This window comes from Rhinolophus hipposideros (genome assembly GCF_964194185.1).
Source record: "Rhinolophus hipposideros genome assembly, chromosome: 21".
Classification (NCBI taxonomy): Eukaryota; Metazoa; Chordata; class Mammalia; order Chiroptera; family Rhinolophidae; genus Rhinolophus; species Rhinolophus hipposideros.
The window spans coordinates 33,252,283-33,275,132 of NC_138067.1; the positions used below are offsets into that span (position 1 = coordinate 33,252,283).

General features: G+C 58.7%; 3 protein-coding genes across 5 annotated transcripts in view; 1 reads left to right on the forward strand and 2 right to left on the reverse strand.

Moving 5' to 3' along the window:
• Positions 1-701: 701 nt before the first annotated feature.
• Positions 702-11,226, reverse strand: RNF166 (ring finger protein 166). 2 transcript variants are annotated; one of them, XM_081032541.1, is made up of 7 exons: positions 10,977-11,206; positions 5,418-5,574; positions 3,755-3,867; positions 3,133-3,247; positions 2,923-3,030; positions 1,967-2,035; positions 759-1,867 (listed from the first exon to the last, which is right to left on the reverse strand). In XM_081032541.1, the coding sequence occupies exons 1-7, from the start codon at positions 11,129-11,131 to the stop codon at positions 1,802-1,804; spliced, it is 783 nt and encodes a 260-aa protein (XP_080888667.1). In that variant the 5' UTR covers positions 11,132-11,206; the 3' UTR covers positions 759-1,801. The 2 variants fall into 2 exon arrangements, with proteins under 2 accessions (XP_080888668.1, XP_080888667.1); XM_081032542.1 differs by lacking the exon at positions 1,967-2,035 and having other exon boundaries at positions 702-1,867; positions 10,977-11,226.
• CTU2 (cytosolic thiouridylase subunit 2) lies at positions 11,222-22,617 on the forward strand. 2 transcript variants are annotated; one of them, XR_013992201.1, is made up of 16 exons: positions 11,222-11,451; positions 12,099-12,173; positions 14,439-14,517; positions 14,748-14,807; positions 15,865-15,925; positions 16,464-16,573; positions 16,753-17,045; positions 17,128-17,263; positions 17,450-17,581; positions 18,117-18,208; positions 18,322-18,425; positions 18,534-18,681; positions 18,826-18,892; positions 19,021-19,079; positions 19,170-19,323; positions 19,744-21,675. XR_013992201.1 is itself a non-coding variant. In XM_081032540.1 (15 exons), exons 1-15 carry the CDS (start codon positions 11,381-11,383, stop codon positions 19,243-19,245), a joined length of 1,563 nt encoding a protein of 520 aa, XP_080888666.1. In that variant the 5' UTR covers positions 11,222-11,380; the 3' UTR covers positions 19,246-22,617. The 2 variants fall into 2 exon arrangements, 1 of the variants encoding a protein (XP_080888666.1); XM_081032540.1 differs by having other exon boundaries at positions 19,170-22,617.
• The window catches only part of PIEZO1 (piezo type mechanosensitive ion channel component 1 (Er blood group)), a 65,024-nt gene continuing 61,497 nt past the window's right edge, over positions 19,324-22,850 (reverse strand). Inside the window, exons 45-51 of the mRNA XM_081032539.1 lie at positions 21,135-21,323; positions 20,870-20,962; positions 20,592-20,764; positions 20,396-20,518; positions 20,241-20,320; positions 19,965-20,154; positions 19,324-19,882 (exon numbers count right to left, since the gene is read on the reverse strand). Coding sequence (XP_080888665.1) covers positions 19,633-19,882; positions 19,965-20,154; positions 20,241-20,320; positions 20,396-20,518; positions 20,592-20,764; positions 20,870-20,962; positions 21,135-21,323 — 1,098 coding nt within the window. The 3' untranslated portion in view covers positions 19,324-19,632. The remainder of the gene's footprint in view (positions 19,883-19,964; positions 20,155-20,240; positions 20,321-20,395; positions 20,519-20,591; positions 20,765-20,869; positions 20,963-21,134; positions 21,324-22,850) is intronic.

Genomic DNA, 22,850 nt, shown 5'->3' on the forward strand with positions numbered 1-22,850 from the left:
CTGATGATTCAGGTAGCACACACCCCTGGGGGGAGACAGGACAAGGGGATGGCCAAGGGGAGGCTCGGCCAGCCCTGTAGGAGGTCCGTACTTAAGGCACCAGTACAGGGAGGTTCAGGGGAGAGGAAGGTGCTAGGTCAGAGGGGGAGAGAAGGCTGTAGACAGCCGGGAGAGTGTTACCGCATGGCGGCTGCTGGGGTTGGGGGGCCCCACCCCCAGGGTACTCTGCAGGCCGCCATGGCCAACTCTGGGCCCCAGAACGGGCCCCATACAGACCAGCCCCAACCAGGGAGCCTGGGGGGTGCCCAGCCTGCCAGCCTCAGTGGACCCCATCTCGGGCCCAGGAAGGTGAATGCCACCAACACCCAGCAAACGTTTGCTTGAGTTTGTTACAAGGGAGCAGATACAGTTCAAGAACTTGGAGAGGCAGAAACAGGCCAGGGAAGGAGGGTCACAGGTTGAGAAGCCTCCAGTGCCCTGGGGAGATGCCATGCTCATTGGAGGAGCAGGAGGGCCCCGACCTCCCAGTGACTGCTGGTGGCAGAGGCTGGCAGAGGTCTGGGAGAAGTGGGCAGGATGGCTGTCCCATGACACCCCTCCTGGCCACTGTGTCCTCTTCATAGGTGACTCTGAAGCCAGCTTCGCTCTGAGCTGGAGTTGCCTAGGGACAGACACACACTGGCAGACCTCACGCAAAAGGTCATGGTGACACACGAGCCCTCTGCTTTTAATATTCGCAGAATGAAACCCACTGGTCTAAGGTGCTACAGATGCTCTGAAACATTTTATTTAAATTTTTTAAAAAAGACAGCAATAATTTATGCCATGAACCAAACAAGAGTACTGACGAGTGTTTTCTGGCCCTGCCCACCATTGCACAGGGCTCCCGCCCAGGTCCCCCAAGCTCTGCCACCACTGAGGATGGCCCTGCCTGAGGCGGATGTGGTCAGCTCTGGAAAGGTGTCAGCGGGGCTCAGGCCAGGACCCCAGGCAGGAGGAGGCTGCGGAACAGCCCAGCGGTCAGTGCAACTGGCCAGGGTGTTGGGATTTCTTCCCGGTCGTTATCTAAGGGAAATGACAAACCAACCACAGGAACCCTGGAAAACACTTGAGATGACCTGGGATGTGGCCACCTCCGTCCCATGTACATAAGTGAAACCCCACAGTTCATTTTGGCTCCAGCATTTACCCTATCTCTCCTTTTCTCCCCAGCTCGATCCCACAACTGTGTATTTTTGATTGTTTTTTTAAAAAATATAATTTTGTAAATGTTCCATAAAAATACTATTGTTCCTAGTCAAACACAGATATTGCAATATGAAGAGTAACTGCTTTGTCTTTGCTCTATAAAATGTGAAAAGGTTATCACACTGGATAATATAGAAAAATGCCAGAATTTCTAGTTATCACAAAGCCAGTACCAGGTGCGCAGGGGGATGTGTTGCCAGACGCTGGCGGCCAGGCGGGTGTCGCCGGGGCTCCCCCTCTATACAGGGAGGACGTCATGGCTTTGAGAGAGACAGACATCTGACTGCCTCAGTCCCAACGGGACGTCTGCTCGGCCCGAAGCACCGAAGAAACCAGCCACGCTCGGCCAGGAGCACCGGCGGCTATCCTCTGACGGCAAGGGGACAGTAGTCTCTCCCGGGCCGTGGCAATCTTGGGGGCTGCCTCTCCGCCTGCAATGATGGAGACTCCCTCTGGCCAACAAGGTGCATTCCAGTGCAGGCGCTGGGCCACAGCCAGCCTAGCCCTGTCGCTTGAGGCAGGAAGGCTTGGTCCTGGTGGCCGGGCTGCGCCTTCAGTTCTCAGAGAGAGACAGGGCCAGGGCGGCCTGGAAGGCGGCTTCCTCATCAATGCTGTAGTCCTGGAAGACAGGAAGTGGGGATGGGCTGGGAGACGAAAGGGCCCAGACAAGCCAGGCTGTACGAGTAGCTTTTCAGGGCTGCCACGTCTGTCCACTCACCCCAAAGCAGTGCTGCCACTTCCAGTCTCCCCATTGCCCATCAGCATGACCCAGGTCAACACTGAGCCCCTGCAGTCATGGGGACACAGGGTCACTGGTGTCACGCAAAGACAGTTCTGTGGGAGGTTAAAGTGCTGCCCTCATGTGGGATCACTATCTGGCTTCCCCAAGGTCTCTAGTTCCCCAAGTGCAGCGTGGGGCCTCTGCAGCAGCCCAGCAGACAACTCCCCAGCAGCTCCCTGGCCCAGTGGGCCTGTGGGAGGGGTAGACACTCAGAACAAGAGCTGTCCTTTCGTCTCTGGCTGAGAAATGGAATTCTGAGTTGAGCAGAGAAGCCAGAGAGCTCCATGCCTCCAACCACTGGAACCCCAGGGGCAGATTGGGGCACGAGTGGTTATCTTGTACAGCCCAGGTGGCTGGAGGCTGGAGGCTGGTGGGGACAGGAAAACAGGGCTGAGTGGGGAGGGGCCAAGCAGGAGGAAGAGCTTATGGAGGGTTGGCAGGCCTGGGGCAGGGACCGTTCCGACCCGAGCAGTGGGAGACGGAGCGCAAGCTGGAGGTTTTCAGGGGGTGAAGTCCCTCTAGTTTTTCTCCAATAAACACCGAAAGCAGCCTGTCACCCTCCACGAAGCTCTCTGTCCCAGCAGGGCCGGGGAGACAGTACCCTTGAGACAGCCGCCGTATCTGTGGCCATCTTTCCCAGAGAAGCCCGCACCATGTGAAGAGAGCTCGCTGGTGAGCCCCACAGAACCAAGGGGCCCTCGCAGACTGCTCCGCGCACATCCAAAGCCCCTGAAGGCCCTCTAGGGGCCTTACAGACCTGACAGCCGTTGTCACCTGACCCACAGGTGGCTCCCACAGAAACCCAGGGAGGCCGTTGTGTGTCCACCTCCCTTTGAGCTGTGGGTCTGAGGCTGGTTAAGGGCCGGGGGGTGCGGGTGGGGTAAGACACGCACCACAAAGGTGTCGTAGGAGAATTTGTGCCGGTGGAGCAGGTGCTGCAAGAAGTTGGCGCTCTTGTAGCTGGGGTCACCCCAGGGCATCGCCGAGCAGATGGGGCACACCTGGAACGGGACGCTGTGGTAAAGCTGGGCCACAGGGGGGAGCAGGCCCCCACCCTGGGGTCCCAGGAGGGCACTGCGGGCGGGCCGGTGGCAGGTGCTCACCACACGGTTGGGGTCACTGCGGTGGTTGTCCACACAGTGCTTCACCAGCTCCTGCTGGTCCAGGTTTCGGGCGCCACAGTAAGGGCAGGTGAAGGTGGACCTGTTGGGGACAGTGCTGGGGCACGGAGAGGAGGGGTGAGTGGTGGCTAGCCCAGACACCGCCCATCTGCATGCAGCCCAGCCCTGCCCTCCCCCGCATGAGCCCTGGGCAGCGGGCAGGAAGTGGCCCAGCCAGAGTCCTGAGGACCTGGGCCAATGTGGTCCCCTGCACGCCCCCCTGCAACTGCTCTAGAGCCGCTTGCCGCCTCGTAAGCTCCCTGTTCCGCTCCTTCTCTGACACAGCTGGGCAGGCAGGGGGAGGACGGGCTATCTGCCCGAGAGGAGGCATCTGTCCAGTCATAGCCTTTCTGGGGCCCACACTCCCCTGCTGCGTGCTGATGCCCGGGCCTGGCATGGGACCTCCTGGGGGTCCCGTTCCTACATGTTGGAGAGGCCCTCCTCAGAGAGGACACAAATCCCCTTCCACCTCTCAGGGCAGAGCAGTGCTGACCCCCTAGTGACGCAGGCCAGGAGCTGCCCCTGCAAAGGACAGGCTCTGAGTGCCCCTGGCATAGTGGCCTACCTGGGAATGGGCTGGGACGTGGGCACCACAGGGACAAACTTGGGACAGTTGGCCATCTGCTCCTGGACCTTCATGCAGGAGGAAATGTGTACCCTCATCTTGGCCAGTGTCACCTAGGAAGAGAGGCAGGGCAGGGGGTCAGGCAGTGGAAGGGGGGGCAAAGCCTCAGGCTCTCTGGAGGACCAGAGAACCACCAGCAAGCGAGGCCAGTCCTGCTCTTGCTGTTCATTGCTCAGCAACATGTGGAAGTGGGTTCTAGGGGCCTCTGTCAGGGGCCTAGTGACTCTGCTGGAGAAGAGGCACTGAGGGAGGAGACAGACGCGAGACCCCAGGGACGTGCTGCTGTGGCTGCACAGGGGGCTGCTGTTGGTCACCAGCCCTTTGAGGGGAGCAGGCCCCAGCTGGGGTCCCTGGGGAGCTGCAGAAGGGCAGAGACAGTTCCTGGGGGAACAAGAAGCATGGTCATTTAGGAAAAATGCCCCTCATAACAGGCAACAATGGACAACATTCTTTTATTAGACAGTTGAACATTTGAAAAACTGCTTACCCAAAGGTACCAAACCAAACCAAACAGAGCACAACTTTTTCTTGGCCACCCGAGTCATGAGCTTTGGCCCAGGAGGGACCCAGCTCAGAGCAGGGTAGGGTTGGTGGTGAGCACTGACTTCCTTGAGCAGGTGGGAAACCTTGGTCTACGCTCCCTGGGGAGTAGCCACCACCCTCTTGCTATGTCGCCAATGCCAAGAGGCTGGGAGTACACATTTCACAAAGAGACTAGTTCACAGAACTGGGGAGGCAGCAAGGCAGGGTGGGTGAGGGTCAGCTGCCTCCATGAGCACAGGGCACCGACCCTGGGTGGCCGGGGTAACAGGAGAACAGTTTCCCGATACCACCTCTGCCCCCAGGGCTGGCAGACAGAGCCAAGAGCAGGGTTGTTTCACATGTGAAACTACAGGAGGACTCGAGGGGAGAAGGCTGCGTGGAGGGGGGTATGCGAGCTCGCAGGAAGCCCCAACAGCCCCTCCCCGAGGCCCTCAGGGTAGCCCTAGAAGTTCAGACCTTTGCGCTTTAGGGCAAAACAACCAGGGGCTGTTTTCCATTCTGATAAGCTGGTAGAACTTGTTAACCAGAGAGATAGCAAAGTCTGAAAAATGTAAATTCAAAATCAGTTCCAGCTCTGTATATATACCGGCCCTCCTAGCCCTGTGGCAGTGGTGGGGACAGGGAGGGTGGTGGGGTGGGCTCCTGGGGCAGGATGGTCAAGGCAGGCCCGGGTGGAGAGACGCCACTGACGCACTCCATCTGCCTGTGGCCCCAGGTGCCCCCCCCTCTCCCCTACGTCAACTCCTGCAGTGGGTGGGTCACTGGAGTGTGAGGCTGCGTCTGGGGTGGGTTTCAGCTCAGTCCTGGTGTCCCTGACTTGGCCACAATGCACACAAGTACCCAGAGCCCAGGCTAGCTGGTGGGTGGCGGGGATACAAGATGCGACACACACAGGGCCAAAGGGAAGCGCTCAGCGTCATGGAGGAGGGGCCAAGTACAGCTGTAGAATCCTCAACAGGAAAGGGAAGAGCCCAGTTCCTCTGCTGGGGGTGGAACCAGGACCACAAGCACCCAATCAAAAGCCCCTTGCCAGCCCCCAAAAGCCCCTCAGGTGGGGTACCTTCTTGTTGCAGCCCCGGCAGGGTGCCTTGTACGATGAGAGCTGCTTCTCCACGTGGGCGGCCTTGTCCACCTTTTTGGGGTCGAAGGGCAGGCGGCACAGGGGGCATAGAGGGGACGGCACCTGCAGACATGGCTGGAGGCACTCCCCGCAGAACCTGCAGGGGGCAGGGGACATGGGCCTGAGGATGCCAGCCTGCGCCAGCACACACGGGAGCTCCCCTCTGCTGTCAACTGCGTGTTTTTGGAGATGGTCACTTCTGAGCCCACTCGCTGGATGGGTACCATATGGCTAAAAGATGACCTCAGGTCCCCTCGCAGCTGTGGGTTCTTGGGACCCCCTGCCGTATCCTGGAGCCAAGCAGAGCTACAGCTGTGGCTCTCCAGGACCTGTGCTGGGTCCGTGGTCCTGGGACCCAGCAAGAGCTCTGGCTACAGGAGGAGGCCTGGGCTCAGCCTGCCACTGTCACACCCCATGGTCATAACACCTCATGGGACTCAGAGGGCACAGCGACAGTACAGAGGACCCTGGAGACCCTCCACACACTAAGCTCTGCAGAGTAAGATGACTAACAATGGCACGCAAGGGAACTACAGGGGCCCAGGAAACTGGACAGGGCAGGGCCAAAGCTGGCAGCTTTGGGACAGTGTCCCCTCCCCAGGCAGGAAGGGCTCCTGCTAGGCTCCTGACTGCCCAACAATACCGCCCCCAGCCCCAGCATGCACTCAGGCACAAGAGGCTCCTTGCAGCGCTGAGCTCTAGGCACTGTCCCTGGAGAGGCCACATCCTGTGTGCGTCGGATGGACAGTGAGCGCTGCCCCTAGACCCCTCAGCTGGAATTTACAGCCACTCCCCATGCTGCAGAGGAGCGCGCTGCTTATTCAGCAGCAGAGTCGGGTCAGCGGTCAGTGGAGGAGGGAGAAGGCACTTGATCGCAGGACCATCTCAGTCCAGCTTCGTAGGAAGTGCCGTGGGAACCGTTTAGCCGCAACATGGGACCTGGAACTGGAGACACTGAAATGGAGCCTCCACAGCCCCAGAAAAGCCCCAGCGTGGGGGCTGGGCCCAGACGCATGAGAAAAGTAGTAACTCTGCAGACGGCAGTAAATCTGCAAGAAACCAGGGTTCGTACCCCTCTCCTCCCACCTGTGTGCGTCAAGCAGGCTGGGCCGTGGTGGGGGCAGGAACTGTATGGGACACAGGGATGTGAGAATGATCCTGAGTGTACCGAGACCTCAGCTTCACTGATCCGAGTTCTCTTTGCCATCAGAGTTTCACCTTTTCAGGAAAACGCAGCCAAGGGGGATCCAGAGTCCCTCCTGCTGCCCCACCAGAGGCCCTCCTCCTACATGCTGGCTTCCAGTGCTGCCACCCCATGGCTGATCACCACTCACATAGAGTTTGCACACGTCTGTAACAAGAGAAGGCCTGATGGGGCCTGACACCTGAGGCTGTCCAAGTGCAGTGTTCCTGACAAGCCTTGTCCTGCCCAGTAAGGCGGTCACGCCCCTTGTTACGTCCCGCACCCAGTGAGGGCTTGCCGAGCATCGTAGGCATGCAAAGACGACACCACACACTCACCCTGGCACGCGGGAGGAATGAATCCAAGGCTGTGCCGCTCACCTGTCTCAGGATCTGCTTAGTTTAATGGCTGGGGAGCTGCTCCCCTCACTCAGTCTCTGGATGGTCATAATGGTCAGGCTGCATACAGTGCCCACATAGCAAGAGCCAAGTGGAAACAAGGCCGTGTGCATTGACAGGTGACAGACATGCAGGTCCCGGCCATGAGAGGGAGTATGTGCTGACAGATGTGACCACTTGGAGGAAGGTTGAAAACGTCGTGCTCAGTGAAAGAAGCCAGTCACAAAGGACCACACAGTGTGTGAGTCCATTTATGTGAACTGCCCAGAACAGGCAAATCCCCAAAGGCAGGAAGCAGGTGAGTGGGGGTGGGTGTGGGGGGCATAGGGTGTGACTCCCAGTGGGGACGAGGTTTCTCTTTGGGGTGATGAGAATATTGTAACATTGATTGAGGTGATGGTTGTGCAACACTGTGGACACGTTACGAAACACTGAACCGTGCATTTTAAATGAAGAAAACCTCGATAAAACTGTGAAAACACACACAAAAGAAAAGGACACAGGACCGCATGTGGGGATGACCTGTCGCTACGTCATCAGCAGAAGGCAGGGTCCAGTGCAGGCCTCAGGAAGAGCAGGTCTCTGACAAGAGACATATAGGACACTGGGGTGCAGGGAGCCCACTGTCCTCCAGCAGGAGGCAGGGAAGCTTTGGGAGTCTCCGGAAGGCATGTGCGGCTCCCTAGCTGACCCCTGGACTCAGCCACCAGCCCTGCAGCACTGCCTGTCTCCGTGTCAAGGTCCCTGAGGAGCTGGAGGCAGAACTAGGTGTCCATGAGGTGGCCCAGCTCACGGCCCAGTTTCCAGAGTCATCACTGCGATGTCCTGAGAGCCAGAGCAGACGAACCATGCCCGCCTCTCCCGCAGGAGGTTCCTCCCAGCATCTGCCCAAGGGGCTGGTGCTGGGCAGCTTCTCCGCGGAAGGAGACAGCTGAGGGGTCTGCTGTCCCATGCCAGGCCCATAGGCACAGCTGGAGCTGCCTGATGGCCCCTGCACAGACTCGTTTACAGCAGCACCACCGATGGGTCTCACTCCCACCTAAGCCTCCCGCACACACAGGTACACCAGGCCAGGCCAATGTTTCAGACCCAGGAAGGCAAGCAGGCCCGGCCCCAGGCACCTGGACCTGTCCTGAGTGCGGAAGCTGACTTCTAAAGCCTTTTCTCAGCGACCACTCAGTTGCTCACTTCCTGGCCCACCTGATTCAGCTCACCCACACACAGATCCAGGTGAGTTACCTGTGGGCCCAGGCCTCCATGCACCTGTCCAAGGCCTGTGCTCTTGGGAGTGACAGAAATTCCTGGGTCCTCTGGTTCCCCTGCCCCGAGAAGCCAGCTTACTGGCCTGGGGGCAGCTCATCTGCCTGGGGAAGAGCAGTGTAAAGGCTTAGCAGCCCCCAGAGTCTGTGGTCACTGCTACAAGAGCAAAGGTGTGTGCGGGGGAGAGGGGGTGCTGATGGTGGTTGGGGGACAGTGGCGAAGAGGCTGGCCGGACCTGACTGCCAAGCTCAAACCCTGGCTTTGCTGTAACACTTGAGAATTTTACTCAGCCTGTCTGTCTCGTTTTCCTTATACAATATGAATAAGGACAGTACCTGGCTCGCAGGGCTGTGGAATGCAAGGCGTACTCAGAAAACATCTATTATTATCATTCCCTGCGGTTCCCCTTAGACACGAGCTTTTAAAATTTTCTATGACCTCTGTTCGTTAATAAACTGCAGATGGGGATACTTAGACGCAGGTACATATGGACAGCACTGACTAGAGGGGTTGAAAGAAGAGGTAGGGAGGCCAGAGGTAGGCTCGGCGAACCTTACCCCAAACAAACATGGGCCCTGGGGGGAGGGTCCATGAGGGTTAAGAAACAGCTGTGCAGCTTCTGGTTCCGGATGTGGCTCACTGCCCAGGATGTCCCTCAAGTGTGACAGACAACTGCCTTCCTCTGGGGCCCCTGGGGAGTTTCTGGGAGCTCTTCTACAAGCTCCACTGAGGGGGCTCTACTCCTGCTCAAAAAAGTCCTGTGATTCTTCCTTCTGTTTGGGTGCTGGAGCAGGGATACCTGCCCCATATAGTGCTGCTCTCACCGCGAGAAAATCTATTTTGTGGAAGGAAACTGCTTACCTAACTATGCAGGGAAGAAACCAGACCACAGCAAGGTTTTTTAAAGTTAAGATGGAGCCTTTAAATGGGTGCTCCTCTGCACACATACCTTCCCAACACGGGGCAAGAAACTTAGGGAAAGTAAGAGGCAGAGACGGAATAGCCAGGATAACAGGCCAGCAGGGAGAGCCAGGGAGAAAATCTTTTTAAGGCAGAATCTAGAGCAGAGGCTCGTGTAAGACCTGCCTTAGAAATAGAAGAGGGTCAGATTCTGCCAAGAAAAGCATGGGGGAAGGGCACTGATAGGAGATGTTTCACAACAATTCTGTGTAGTTCTGTATTTTGAAAACCACGTTTTAAGAAAAGACTTATTTGGAAAGATGAGAAAATATAGGTGTGTGCAGACCCGGAGACTGGAAACACTGTGGCCCACGGCTGAGTGTTGGTGCCAAGGGGATATCACTCGAAGCCTAGGAAAGGTTTTCTAAAAATTGGGCCCAGGACAAGCCTTATAGTTCTCTCAATGATGGACTGAAAGACGCAGAACACACCTTAAAACACCAACTAGTATGTGCTTGAAAGAAACAAGTCTTGTTCAGAGGCTGCCCCTATCGCAAAGTCATAAGCAGCATGAAAAAGTGAGGTGTGGTGCCCTTGAAAACAAGTCTGTAGGTGCTCTCTTGTACTGTCTGACATGGGAACGTGGGAAAGGAAAATGAAGGCTTCCTGGATTCTGACATTGTCCTTGCCACCTCCGTGCTTGACGACCAGTCACACATCCACTCAGCAGTTCCAGTTCCCACTTTGCATCAAGAGCCTCCTAAGTCAGCTATCTTTTCTTTTTTTTTTTGCTAACGTTCCAGGGCCTCCTACCAGCCTGGGTACACCTCAGCCCAACCCCTGGAGTGAAAATCCAACCTCCTCAGCAGCTCTACTGGCAGCAAAGCCCTCTGCCCGCTCTCCCCACCTTGCTGATTTCACCAAAGAGCTGCATAATTCAGTCACTTGGGAGAGTCAGAGAGCAGACACTTTGATCTCCACTCCCTCCCAACCAGGCTGGCAGCTCCGACATCTGAATGCAGTTCTCATCTGGGAGGAGAGCCACATCCTCAGGTTTCTGTTCCTGAAACACCCCCACAGGAGCCCGCTGTGGGCCCTGCTGCAGCTGGAAACCCAAGCAAGGTGCTAGGTGACTGGTCCCCTGAGGGCCAGCCTGCCTGGCTACTCGGTGACAGATGGGACCCAAGTTCTCTACCAAAACAAAACAGCAACAGACTCTAAACAAGCTCCTCTCCTAACTTTAGGGAACTTCTCTCCTCGGCAGTCTAGACAAGCAGACAGCGGGTCCGAAAAAGAGCTGACAGCCAAAGCCACAAGGCATTTATTTACAACCGTCCACTCCGCGCTCCACGGGACCGAATCCAAGGCGACTGGCGCAGAGGTCGCGCCTGCTGCGCGCTGAGTCCCGGGGGAGGCCGGCCGAGGCCCTTAGCAGCCCTGGGGGCCCGGGACCCCGAGACCTGGCAGTTCCGCAGGTCGCCCCGTGTGCCGACAGCGTGGTTGGGTCGCTCGATCGCCTCGGGCTGGCGGGCAGGAGGCTGGGATGAGGCGGATGGACGCGCCCCGGGGGCAGGGCGGGCGCTGCGTAGGGAGCCCCTGCGCCCCCACGCCCGAATCCTCCACGCGCGGGGCTCCCGGGCTGCGCGGGGCTCCCGGGCTGCGCGGGGCGGCGGTGGCCTCGGGCCCCTCCCGGCCGGCCCGGCCCCCTCCCCGCAGCGGAGCCCGGCCCCGCCGCCGCCCGGAGGCCGGCGCACTCACGTGTGGCCGCAGCTGCCGATGGCCACCGGCCGGTGGTACACCTCCAGGCAGATGGGGCAGCTGTACTGCGCCTCCAGGCCGCTATCGCCGCCCGCGGGCCCGCCCGGCGGCGGCCGCTGCTGAGCCGAGGCCACCAGGCTGCGGAACATCGCCATCCCGGGGCCAGGCCCGCCGCCGCTGCCGTTATCACGGCCGGCCCGGCCCGGCCCGGCCCCCGCGTCACGGCCCCGCGTCACGGCCGCGACGGCGCCGCGCTGACGTGTAGGGCGGGCCCGGCCCGGCCCCGGCCCCGGCCCCGGCCCCGGCCCCGGCCCCGCGTCACGGCCGCGACAGCGCCGCGGTGACACGATCAGAACGCGCACCGCCGCCGCCCCGCCGCCGCTGCCCCGCCACCCGGCCCGGCCATGTGTCAGGTGGGCGAGGACTACGGGGAGCCCACGTGCGTGGGGCCGCCGCCCCCGCCGCCGCGACCTGGGTGAGAACTGGGCCCGCACCCACCCGTCTGGTTCCCGGCGCCCCCGGCCGGCGGCGAGCGCGCCCCCTCCGCGCTTTGCTGGGAGGCCCGGGCAGCGCGCTTCGGGAAGCCGGAGACCGCCCCGCCGGGCCCGGAGGCCTCGGATCCTGCGTGGGGGCTGGGCCACCCTCTCCAGCACCCGCAGAGTGCCTGTCAAGTCGGTGGTGAACACCCCAGGGAGGGGCGCCCTCTGCTCGCTCGCACCTCAAATTCTTGCAGCCAGCGGGACAGCTCCACTCTGACCATGCTGTCCTTACTCCAAGAGGAAGTCGCCTCCCTGTCGCTTCCACCCACTGGCTCCCTGTCTCCCCTCCAGGGCCACACAGCAAATTGTCTCTTCTGCCAGCCCCCCAATGTCTTGAGACGTGGCCTCTGTGTCAGTACCCCCACACCGCCACCCCAAGCCGACTGTAACCGACTGAAATCCCCCCGGGGCCCTTGTCTTTTTGAAAAGTGGTGGTTTGGATAGGACACAAGCTCTAGTTTGTGTGTGTGCTGCCTTCCCGGCATGACCTCTCCCGTATACCAGCGTGGGGTGAGAAACAGGAGCTGCTCGGAGGGGTGTGTATAATCTGTTCTTGCTCTCTCTTCCCCCCATGTCTCCAAAGCTGTGAGCTGAAATGTGTGAAGTGCAAGGAAGGCCTGCCGGTGGTGGTGATCCGAGTGGGAGATGCCTTCTGCAGGTGAGGCCTGGAGGTGGGGAGGACACCCTGGCAAACGGTCTCGCTCAGCAACTAGGAGCGCCTCTGTTTCTGTGGCTTTATTTCTTGCTTTTAGAAGTATTGAATCGCTTTGCTTTTGCTTCTAACATCGGTCTCGGTGACTGGTATTGGCGGGGGAAGGATTGGTTTCTTGTCCTATTCTCCCAACATCTAACCATGGGTCAGGTGGCAGGAAGGTATGCGATGAAGTTATGGGGAGAGTTGGCAGTGAGACTGAGTGAGCTGTAGGCAGGAGGAACATTTTGGGGCAGATAGGACACATAGGGGCAGTTTGGGGCATCGTGGGACCTTGGGAAGGTGCTCCATGGGATGCCTATTTTGCTTGTGAGGGATAGAGGGGTGGAAGGGGGTGCCCAGCCTTTCAGCAGCTTTGGGGGTCCTTCAGACAGGAGCAGAGGCTTATTCCCAGAGGGGCCTGGGCACCAGCGTGTTGTTTTATCTGAAGCTCCCTTGTGGCCCTGTCACATCGCTCTAGAATCATAGCTCTTTTATGTCTGATCACTTTTACTAGATTCATAGCTCTGCAAGGCAGGGCCTCTCTCCCGTTTTATCCCTATTTCTGGTGGTGTTGCATGCTTTATATAGCAAACGAACATTAGTCGAATGAGTGACCGGCTTGCATCTTTAAATGGGTCTCCAACAGTCTTTGACTCTGGTTTTTAAAATGTTACAAAAAGGAAACTAAAGGGACTGAGTAAATTGTTTTCCAGAAAACTTTCTCATCCCTCACCATCTTTTGGGAGCCTAGTAGACTGGGTGTGTGCTTAGTAGCACGAGGTGTGTGCCACCATGAAATAAATTTTAGGCAAGGGAGCCACTGGTGTAATCACTTCGGAACATCTAAAAATGATGACCGCTCCAATCTGCTTAGAGAACTTGCTGGTAAGGAGAAGGAAAGCTGCAGTAGCTCTAAGCAAGGCTGGCAGGGCTCCTTCTGGGCCCAGAGCTCTACCTCCTATGTTTGCTGAGTCCCGGGAAAAGGTGGGAAGCTGACTTCCCGGGTTGCAGATTTTAAGCTAGTTTCCTCAAGGATTGTGAGGACCAGCACGTGTGGGAAACCTGGCTCGATGCAGAGAGAGAGTGTGGTTTCAGGAGCCTAGTGGTACAGGGAGGCCATGAAGGGGGCAGCCACAGGTTGGTTCCTTCCACCCCCAAGTGAGCAGTCAAAATCAAGCATCTGTGTCTGCTGGGGGAACCTCGCCACATTCTGGCCTTCCTGGGAGTCACTTCCCGTGGCTGGTCACCTGGGATCCCTAGAGCTCCAACATTTTGCTGTTAAACACTGAGTTGAATTACCACCTTCACATGACCTGTGGGGTGTTTGGTTGGCCCCTCATAAGGGGTTCGTGTTCAATGTTGGGGGGACACCAGGATATCTGAATAGAAAGAAGGAATCAGATAGGAGGCACAGCCCCAGGTGTGGGGCAGCTCTCTTTGGGCAACGTTGCCCCACTCTGCTCGGGGTATTGTTCTCCCCCATGACTGGCCGCTGGGGTTGCCGGGGGAGCTTCAAAATGCAGATGCCTGGGCCTTGTCTCTACCTTCTCTGACGTAGTTGGCCTGAGTGAGTCTAATGTCCATCAAGGCTGACAATCTGATGTAGTAAGCCCGAGAACCAGCTGGAAGGTATATCAAGAGCACAGATTCCTAGGACCTGCCCTGGAAGTTTTGATCTGTGGGTCTGAGGATTCTGCAGGAACTTCCTGGGCATTTCTGGTCGTGGTGGGATCAGCATGCTAGAGAGAGGCCTGTGGGGCCTCAGGGCACTGGGCCCCTGCAGCCCGATCAGTGTTGCCCCCTTCACGCCAAGAGGTGGTACTTCTCCCCGTGGGCGTCTTGGAAGGGGTTATCCACATTATTTAAGGGAAGGTCGTGGTGCCCTTGCCCTGCACTTGCCTGGGTCCATCCATTCTGCCAGCTGGTCCTCTCTGAGTGCAGGTGGCACCCAGACTCCTGGCCCATCAGCCATCCGTTGTCACTGGTAAGGTTTGTGGGAGTGATTCAGGTAGGCCGCCCCACGTGGTGTGAGGTTCATCCTGGGGCAGCCATCCTGGCCTCTGGCTGGATTCTCAGTGTCAAGACGCGGCTTTTAAAGGTGGAAGTGGGTACAAGAAGGAAAAGGTGACTGCTATCTACAGGAGCTGGTATGATCAGCTTCCCTGTCTCTGTGTGGAGGATGGGCGGCCTGGGCTGTGTGGCCGCCATCAGTGGTGGTTTGTGTTGCAGGAACTGTTTCAAGGCATTCTACGTCCACAAGTTCAGAGCTATGCTTGGGAAGAACCGGCTGATCTTCCCCGGAGAGAAGGTAGAGTGTGGGGTGACTCCTGCGAGGCATCTGTACTCAGCAGGGCAGCTCAGACCTCTGGGCCCTGGTTCTCTGCTCCTGCTACCCTTCCCGCAGGCGGCCTACATCCCACCAGCCCCGCCTGCTGTCCTGCACCTGGGCCCTGTGGACGGACCCATGTCAGTGTGGGGAGGTGGACAGGCTCATGTTGGAGATGCAGTGCCCCTCCAGTGATGTTCCTTCTCTCCCAGGTGCTCCTGGCATGGTCTGGGGGGCCTTCGTCCAGTTCCATGGTCTGGCAGGTCCTTGAGGTGCGTCTCCACTCCGTCCTCCTGGGTCCAGGTTGCTGCCCTGCTGAGCTTGAGGGTGGAGGGCGAGCACCGAGGGGCTCTTGCTCGGGGCCGAGAGAGCGCCGCCCCCCTCACCCCCCCCCTGCTGGGATGCTGGAGGGTTCCTGGATGTGTATACAAGAGGTGCACAGGCCGGAAGCTGTGTCCAGCGTCCCAGCCGTGTCCCAGTTTAGGGCTCTGTCCATTTGCTCGACTGTAGAAATGTAATCCCTGGGAAACAGGTGTTCCAGGGGCCCCAACGGAGCGCCACTCAAAGTAGCCCTGAAGCCGTGCCCCGCCCCTCCTCGTCCTGGGAGAACGTCTGAGCCCAGACATTGGCATAGGAGCAGGTGCCTCAGGAGAACAGTTGCCCAGTCCTGGCAGCTTCCTTGAGAATTTTAAGGGGAAACCACAAATGAGGCAGTTACGGCTTCTCTGGATGACGCTGGGGTACTTCGTAGGTCTCGACCCAGGGGTGGGACACCATCATGGACCTGCACTCCTGTGAGGGGTACAGACTGCAGGGACTGGGGACAAGGCTGTGGCCGTGAGGTGATCTGTACAGGGTCCTGCGATGTGCCCGGGGTGCTGCATCTGCGCTCACATCACAGTCCCCTAAATGTGGCCGGAAGGTGTGAGATACACGCCCATTCCCCCAGCAGTGCGTCCAGCACCTGGCCCTGCTCCGCCCTCTGCACAGCGCTGCTCACTTTTATCCTGTTGTCCTGTTGTGTCCTGAGCAGTCAGAGGGGCTCGGGGGCGGGGGCATGGCAGGCCTTGTGGACCCCGCTGCTTCTCGGGGCATCACCTGAGCAGGGACAGACTGGAGAGGGCAGGTTTTACAAAGGGGGGTGGGTGCAGATGCCCAGGTAGGGCCATCGGAAGTGACTCGGGCTATACGGCGTCCCCGTCTACTACAGGTGGGGGTTACTGCCCCTTCCTGGGGGGCACTCAGTCCAAATAGAGAAAGGTTTCTGCAGGGAAAGTGTCCTGTGGCTTCTGGCTGTGGGGCTGAGGCCCTGTCCCTACCCCTCTCCAGGGCCTGAGTCGAGATTCTGCCAAAAGACTGCGTTTTGTGCCAGGGGTCATCTACATTGATGGTATGTATGGCCATTGCTCCTCCCAAGCCTTGGCCATTTGGGGTGGGCCCCCTGAAACATCTGTCACTGTGCCCACACCGAGGCCTTGCTGGGGGCGTTTCTCTGGAGGCAGAATACCCATGTCCAATAACGGCACCACTGTTGCCTTAGGTCAGACCTTCATTAGAGTTGGGCAGTATTGTCTGCCTGCCGCCTCTGTGGGTTGAAGGCACTGAGTAAGAAGGGCCAGTTGACTGCCCCAGGGGCTGTGATGCTAACCTACCCCTCCCCTCCCCTCTCCTCCCTTCCCCTCTTCTCCCTTCACTTCCCCTCCCTTCCCTCCCCTCCACTCCCCTCCCCTCCACTTAGCCACTGCAAAGAACCCACTGCCCACTCTGAAAATGCCTTTCTAAGGAGGTCTGCAACTTGTGGTTTTTACAGAAACCGCTGCCCTGCAGAGCACAGCCTTGAGGGATTTCTCGTGTGGTGTTGACTGTGTCCTGCCTGTCTGGGGCTCTTCTCCTGTAAGCCATGACTCTTTTCTGCTTGCCTGTTTCAGAGGGAGCAGTCTGTGGACAGAGCCCAGAGGACAGAGCCCAAACCCTGGTCGAAGTGAAGCTGATCCTGCAGACCGTTGGCTTCCCCTGGCACTTTATTGCCTTAGAAGAGGTGGGTGGGCGCGCCCCTGATAAAGGCCCCTGAAGGGTGCCCTCTGCGGTGTCCACAAGGGTATGTGTCCATTTGTTGGGGCCAGCTGCGGGCCTCTTGTCTGGGCCTATTCCTCCTGCCTCAGTATATAGAGTTGGGCATAGGCCTCACATGAGCTCCCCCACCCTCCGCCCTGCAAGGTGTTCAGCCTGCCACCATCCGTGCTGCGCTACTGTGCCCAGGAGCCCACTGGGACCGAGGGGGCCTACAAGGCGGCGGTGGACAGTTTCCTCCAGCAGCAGCACGCACCAGCCCAGGGGGAGGAGCAGCTGAGTGAGCCTGGCACCCAGGGCTTCCAGACCCCAGCTGGGCCGCCCACAGCTGCCCAGACTGAGGCTCGGCCACCCACAGCTGCCCAGACTGAGGCTCTGTGCAGACTGTTCGACTCTGTGAAGACACTAACAGCCAAGGAGGAGCTTCTGCAGACCCTGCGGTGAGTCCCCCTGCCCACTGGCTCCTGGCCCTGGCCCACCCAGGCCTGAGACCCCTCTGAGACCCCCTGCCCTGCTCTGCAGGACCCACTTGATCCTGCACGTGGCCCGGACCCACGGCTACTCCAAGGTGATGACAGGGGACAGTTGCACCCGATTGGCCATCAAGCTCATGACCAGCCTGGCTCTGGGAAGAGGGGCCTTCCTGGCCTGGGACACGGTACTCAGGGGCAGGCCGCCCAGGGGCCCCTCCCACCCTCACTCCTCGGGCCCCTTCACCTGAAAGTAGCGTCTTATGAATCAGCCTTGGGGGTCTCCCTCATGGAGGGCGGACCCTATGACCCTCCCCCCAGCTGGCAGGGAAGGGGTGCTGTCAGCGGGGTGCAGTGAGGACCATCCCCCTCAGGGCTTCTCAGACGAGCGGCACGGCGATGTGGTGGTGGTGCGGCCCATGCGCGACCACACTCTGAAGGAGGTCGCCTTCTACAACCGCCTGTTTGGCGTTCCTTCTGTCTTCACACCGGCCGTAGACACCAAGGTGAGCTTCAGGAGCAGGGGAGAGGTCTCCGGCACACCTCTGGTGGCCCAAGCTGTCCATACCAGCCTTCTGGCCCAGTGCCTGCCACCTGGTGCCATAGTGGAGTCCCTGGGTCCCCCAGCACCCTTGGGGCACATGCATGGCATCCCTTTGGAGGATAGGCTGGTACCCTGGAGTGGGAGGGGGCTCAAGTGGAGAGGAGGTAGCCGCCTCCTGGTATCCGTCCCTGGCAAAGCAAGGTGTCCAGCTGGGGTGTCATGAACATGGGAGAGACGACGATGGGGGGCAGGATGACCTTTGTCAGGGACACTTTTTTTCACGTAATATACTTTTTAACAATGGCTGTGCTTAGCAGCAGGGACACTTTAGAAGTGTGTGCCCTGGCTCACTCCAGCTCCAACACAACAGACTTGGGAGCAGATGGTGTGGAGAAACCCATGGCCCCTACTCCAGATGGCCCCTTGGCCAGGTCTGGGAGCTGCCTCTCTGACCAGGGCCACTCTTGCAGCCCTCCCTCCCATCTGATTGTCCCTAGGCCCCCGAAAAGGCCAGCATCCACCGGCTGATGGAAGCCTTCATGCTCAGGCTGCAGGCCCAGTTCCCCTCCACGGTCAGCACTGTGTACAGGTGTGTGTGTGTGCCCGAAAGGGGAGTGGGAGGGTAGGCATGGAGCTCACCACCCTGGGGCACGTGTCCCGGCCAACTGACAGTGCCTCTGTGCCCTGTCCGCACGCCTCTAGGACCAGTGAGAAGCTGCTCAAGGCCCCCAGGGACAGCAGTGCTGGTGTCCCCGCAGGCCCTCGCTGCCTGCTCTGCATGTGCACACTGGACATCGACACTGCCGGTCTGTGCCCTGGCTCCTTAGGGTGCTCGGGTGAAGGGGGCGGGACGCCGGGGAGCGGATGCTGGGGTTCAGTAGCCCGAGGTCCTCTTAGCTCATCTCTGCTTGCAGATAGTGCCACGGCTTTTGGGGCTCAGACCTTGCATCTCTCCCAGACGCCGTCCCCCATCCCACCAGCCAAGGCGCTCACAGCACCCTGCTGTTCTGCAGGGGAGGGCAGGTGCCAGGGCTGCTGCCAGGGGGCTGGGCCCTGTGGGAGGTGAGTCCCTTCATTGACCCACCCCATCCCATGGCTGGTCCCTTGCAGCTACACACAGGGTGGTGGTACACCCTGGGACCAAGCCCTTGGACCCTGTGCCGAGGTGCCAAGACCAGGCACACAGGTCCAGCTCTGTTCTCGCAGGGAGGACCCCCGAGCCTGCATCATCGAGCAGCTGTGCTACGGCTGCCGTGGGAACATGAAGGACTTGGTGAGTCGACGCCCGCCCTGCGTTGGGGACAGGGGAAGCCGTTCCGCTCCTGGGGGTGAGGGGGCAGGTGGGCAGTGGCCCAGCTTTGTGCCACGTAGCCCCTCGTCCATGCCAGCTTTCTGTTGCAGCCGTCCTTGGACCCCCTGCCACCTTACATTCGGGCTGAGGCCCAGCTCCGCAGACAGAGGTACACGCCGGCCGTGTCGGGGGAGCCTGGGAAGGGCCTTCTGGGCGTGAGCACCTTTGGGCTGATGCCCACTGTGGGGCTTCCCTCCAGGGCCTGGGTCTCGCAGGAGATCCAGGAGTATCTCATTGAGGACAGTGACGAAGAGGCACAGACCGGTGAGAGCTGAGCTTCAGGACGGACACTTGGGGTCACCCTGCTGGGGCCTCTGCCACGTCAGAGGACAGCAAGGACGGACAGGCGGCATGTGATCATCCGTTTGTATAAATAAAGATTTTTTTAATTAGAAAACCCTACAGTACGCATGGGGAGGGGAGGGCCAGGCCCCCTGGCCCAGGGTGGCTGGCTGTGGGCCCCAGCAGGGCCAGCAGTCCAGCGCTGGGCCACGGAGTGGCAACAGGTTCCTTCTGAAAGCAGCATCAGGGCTCCGTGGACTGGGAGGACGTGTCACAGCTGGTGGCCTTGGACTGGGGTATCTGCTCCCATGGCCCGAGGAGCACCGCCCTGCTGACTGCCGGGCCGGCGCCTTGGTTCACGGTGCACAAGGAGCCCGGCCCTACTCCTTCTCGCGTGTCCACTTTATCATGGTCTCCGGCGAGCGGTACAGGAAGATGAGTTTGGCGTAGAGCTCCTCTTCCAGCTCCAGCTCCCGTGTCTCCCGCACCAGGAAGATGTCCTGGCAGAGCTTGAGGATGCGGTCCACACACGGCAGCTCCTCGAACATGATGGAGTGCGAGATCTCGCTGAAGAAGCCGCGCACAAACTTGCCAATGACCAGCACGATGGACACGTAGAGCCCCATGATTCTGCCAGGCAGGGGAGGGTGAGTCCGGGCTGCCGCCCCCAGCCACCCCCAGGCCGCACTGCACACACACACTGCATACTCACCCGTAGCCAGCCAGAAAGCCCAGGCTGGGTGGGCTGACCTTGTCGCTGAAGATGACCATGGGCAGCAGGTTGCAGTCAGCCTGGCAGTCCTGCAGCTCGATGACCCACCACTCAAGGAAGCCCGCAGCCCCCGAGCCCACACGCTCCCTCCGCAGCTGGATGCGCACGCCCAGGTAGTCGTCCTCCTCATCTGGGTCAGAGCCATGACACAGTAAGGGCCACTAGCCTTTGCCAGCATGGCAGCCGCGGCCCAGCACCCCCCTCACACACACTCACTGGGCTGCAGCTGCTTCACGGGGTTGGCTTCAGGCCCATTGGGAGCACGGATGTACTTGGGGAAGAGGTTGGGAATGACCCTGCAGGGAGGAGTCCAGTGGGTCAGGCCTGGCCCAGCCCCCACGGCGCCCCCAGGCCCGCTGGCCCCCACTTACACTGACTGGTCCGACGTGCCCTCCAGAAGGCTGGCCAGCTGCCTCCGCTCAGTGCTGTTGGGGGCCAGATCCAGGGTGTGCTTCTCATTGGTGTACTCCACAGTGCCGCCCTTGGCCAGGTCCCTGCAGGCAGGGGTGCAGCGTGAGCCTCCATGGGGCCCACCCCAGCCAGGCCCCATGCAAACCCGCGACATACCGCTGGAAGTTCCAGGTAAAGCGCAGGGTGATGTCGGCAGTGCCGTTGTACAGTTCCCGCTTCATCTGGGCCCGGCTTGGCGGGCTGATACGCCACAGCGCTCCGGAGCTGCCCTCGATCTGCGCTGTGACAATGTCCTCGGGGCTGTACTGGCTGATGAACTGCATGGCCAGCTGGGAGCAGGGTGGCAGCTCAGTGCTGTGCAGCCAGGCCACCCCTGCCCACAAGCTGTCTCCCCCCCACACACACTAGGCAGACACAGGGTGGGGGCTGCTCACCGGGTGGGGGTCAAACTGCCTGGACAGCTCCTCGTAGGCCTGCTGTGTGAAGGGCACGATGGACGGCTGCTGGGCACTCATGGTGAACAGGGGCTGTGGGTGGAAACAGGGTCATGTGCTGCCGGGGAAGCCAGGTCTCTAGCACCAGGCTGAACTCAACAGTCCGCGAGGACAAGAGAGCAGAGGAAGGCGTCTGGGGTTGCCTCGCCAGAGCCCCAGTGTGTGGGCAGAGCTGGCATCTGCACCGCTTCCCCTGGCTGCTCACCTCGTAGCCACCCAGCTTGAGGGTGACGGTGACGTCGATGGGCTGGTTGACCACGCCGACAACAGAACGCACCAGGGACATGAAAAGCAGCGGGAACCAGATGATGCCCACGAGGAACAGGATGATGAGGCCGCCCATGCCATACTTAACAATCTTCTTCTTCTTCTGCCCCTTGGGCTGCGGGTAGTTCTGGTGGGGCGGGGCACCGGTCAGCTCTGCGCTCCCCCGCCCCGCCTTGTGCAGGCCTCCAGCCCTGCTCCCCTGCCACACGCGCTGTCCTAGACCCCTGCCTCCCTGCTGCTCCCGGAGCTGTCCTCCATACCTCGCCCTTCCTGGCCTCAAGGTCGTGAGCTGCGGCTCACCTAGTGGACCCATAAAGTGAAGCCACGACTGAGCATCCAAACTGACTGCAGAGCTACCTAACAATGTATATAAAAATGAGCTCAAACGTAAGACCTAAATCAATGGAACTCTTAGGGGCAAATCTTCATTACCTTATATTTGGCAAAATATTCTCAGATCTAAAACCAAAAGCATGAGCAACAAAGAAAAAAAATGAAACTGGGCATTATAAGAATTAGACTTTTGTCCTTCAGAGGATACCATCAAGAAGGTAAAAAGACAAACCACAGAATGGGAGAAAATACCTGCAAATCATGTATCTGATCAGAGTCTAGTATATAGAATATCTATAGAACTCTCAATAAGAGACAAACAACCCAAGGGGAAAATGGGCAAAGGATCTGAACAGACATTTTTCCAGAGAAGATGGTCGTGGCTAACAGCCGACGAGCACAGGAAAAGATGCTCAACATCATTAGCCAATAGGGAATGAAAAATCACCACAACGATAGGTAAAAGGAAAAAGCCAGGCAATAGCAAGTGTTGGCAAGATTGATGGAACTGAAATGGTACAGTCACCATGGTAAACAAACAGCTCGACGGTGAAACCTAGAGTTGTCTATTCCACTCCTAGGTGTCTATACCGGAGAAATGAAAATGTGTGTCCACACGATCTTTTACGGGAATATCCATAGCAACATCTCTTATAATAAAAAGAAACAAAGCTGAATGTCCATCAACACTTGGAACGGTTGGATTAAAAAAAGGTGGTACATCCACCTGATGGAACACTACGCAGCCGTAAACTGAAAAGAAATTCTGACACTTGCTACAACATGGATGAACCTCGATGACGGAGTGAAAAGCCTGTCACAAAAGGCCACATGTTATGTGATTTCATTTACATGAAATGTCCAGCACAGGTAAATTTATATAGAAAGTAGATGGTGGCTGCCAGGAGCTGGACAATGAGGGTGAATGGAGAGTAACTACTAATGTGTGGGGGGGTTCTTTTTAGAGTGAGGAGTATGTTCTGAAATTGACTGTGGTGATGGTGATACTACTCTAACTTTACTAGCAACCACCAAATTATACACTTTAAATGGGTAAATCTTGTGGCGTGTGAATTCTCCCTCAATAAAGCCGCTAAAAAAGAAAAAAATTTCAGCTAACATGATGGCCAGGCCCCTTCCACTGGGCATTTGCTCAGGCCACTCTGCTGACATACCTGCCCCGACAAGGCCAAATTCTCTCTAAAGAGTCCCTTCTGTCCACCAGGAAGAGTTCTATAAATGCTCTCTGGCCCTTGGTGGCTTCCTGGCCTCATGTGGACGTGGGCTATGAGCCTGGGGAGGGGGTACTGGTTCTCGCAGC

Bases quoted from the DNA above. Each gene is read 5' to 3' on its own strand.
- RNF166 (XM_081032541.1), bottom strand. From the start codon at position 11,131: ATGGCGATGTTCCGCAGCCTGGTGGCCTCGGCTCAGCAGCGGCCGCCG. The intron at 5,575-10,976 runs GTGAGTGCGCCG...TGCCCCCTGCAG, and splicing joins ATCGGCAGCTGCGGCCACAC to GTTCTGCGGGGAGTGCCTCC. The intron at 3,248-3,754 runs GTAGGCCACTAT...TCCGTGCCCCAG, and splicing joins ACGTCCCAGCCCATTCCCAG to CACTGTCCCCAACAGGTCCA.
- CTU2 (XM_081032540.1), top strand. From the start codon at position 11,381: ATGTGTCAGGTGGGCGAGGACTACGGGGAGCCCACGTGCGTGGGGCCG. The intron at 11,452-12,098 runs GTGAGAACTGGG...ATGTCTCCAAAG, and splicing joins CCCCCGCCGCCGCGACCTGG to CTGTGAGCTGAAATGTGTGA. The intron at 18,426-18,533 runs GTCTGTGCCCTG...CTCTGCTTGCAG, and splicing joins ACTGGACATCGACACTGCCG to ATAGTGCCACGGCTTTTGGG.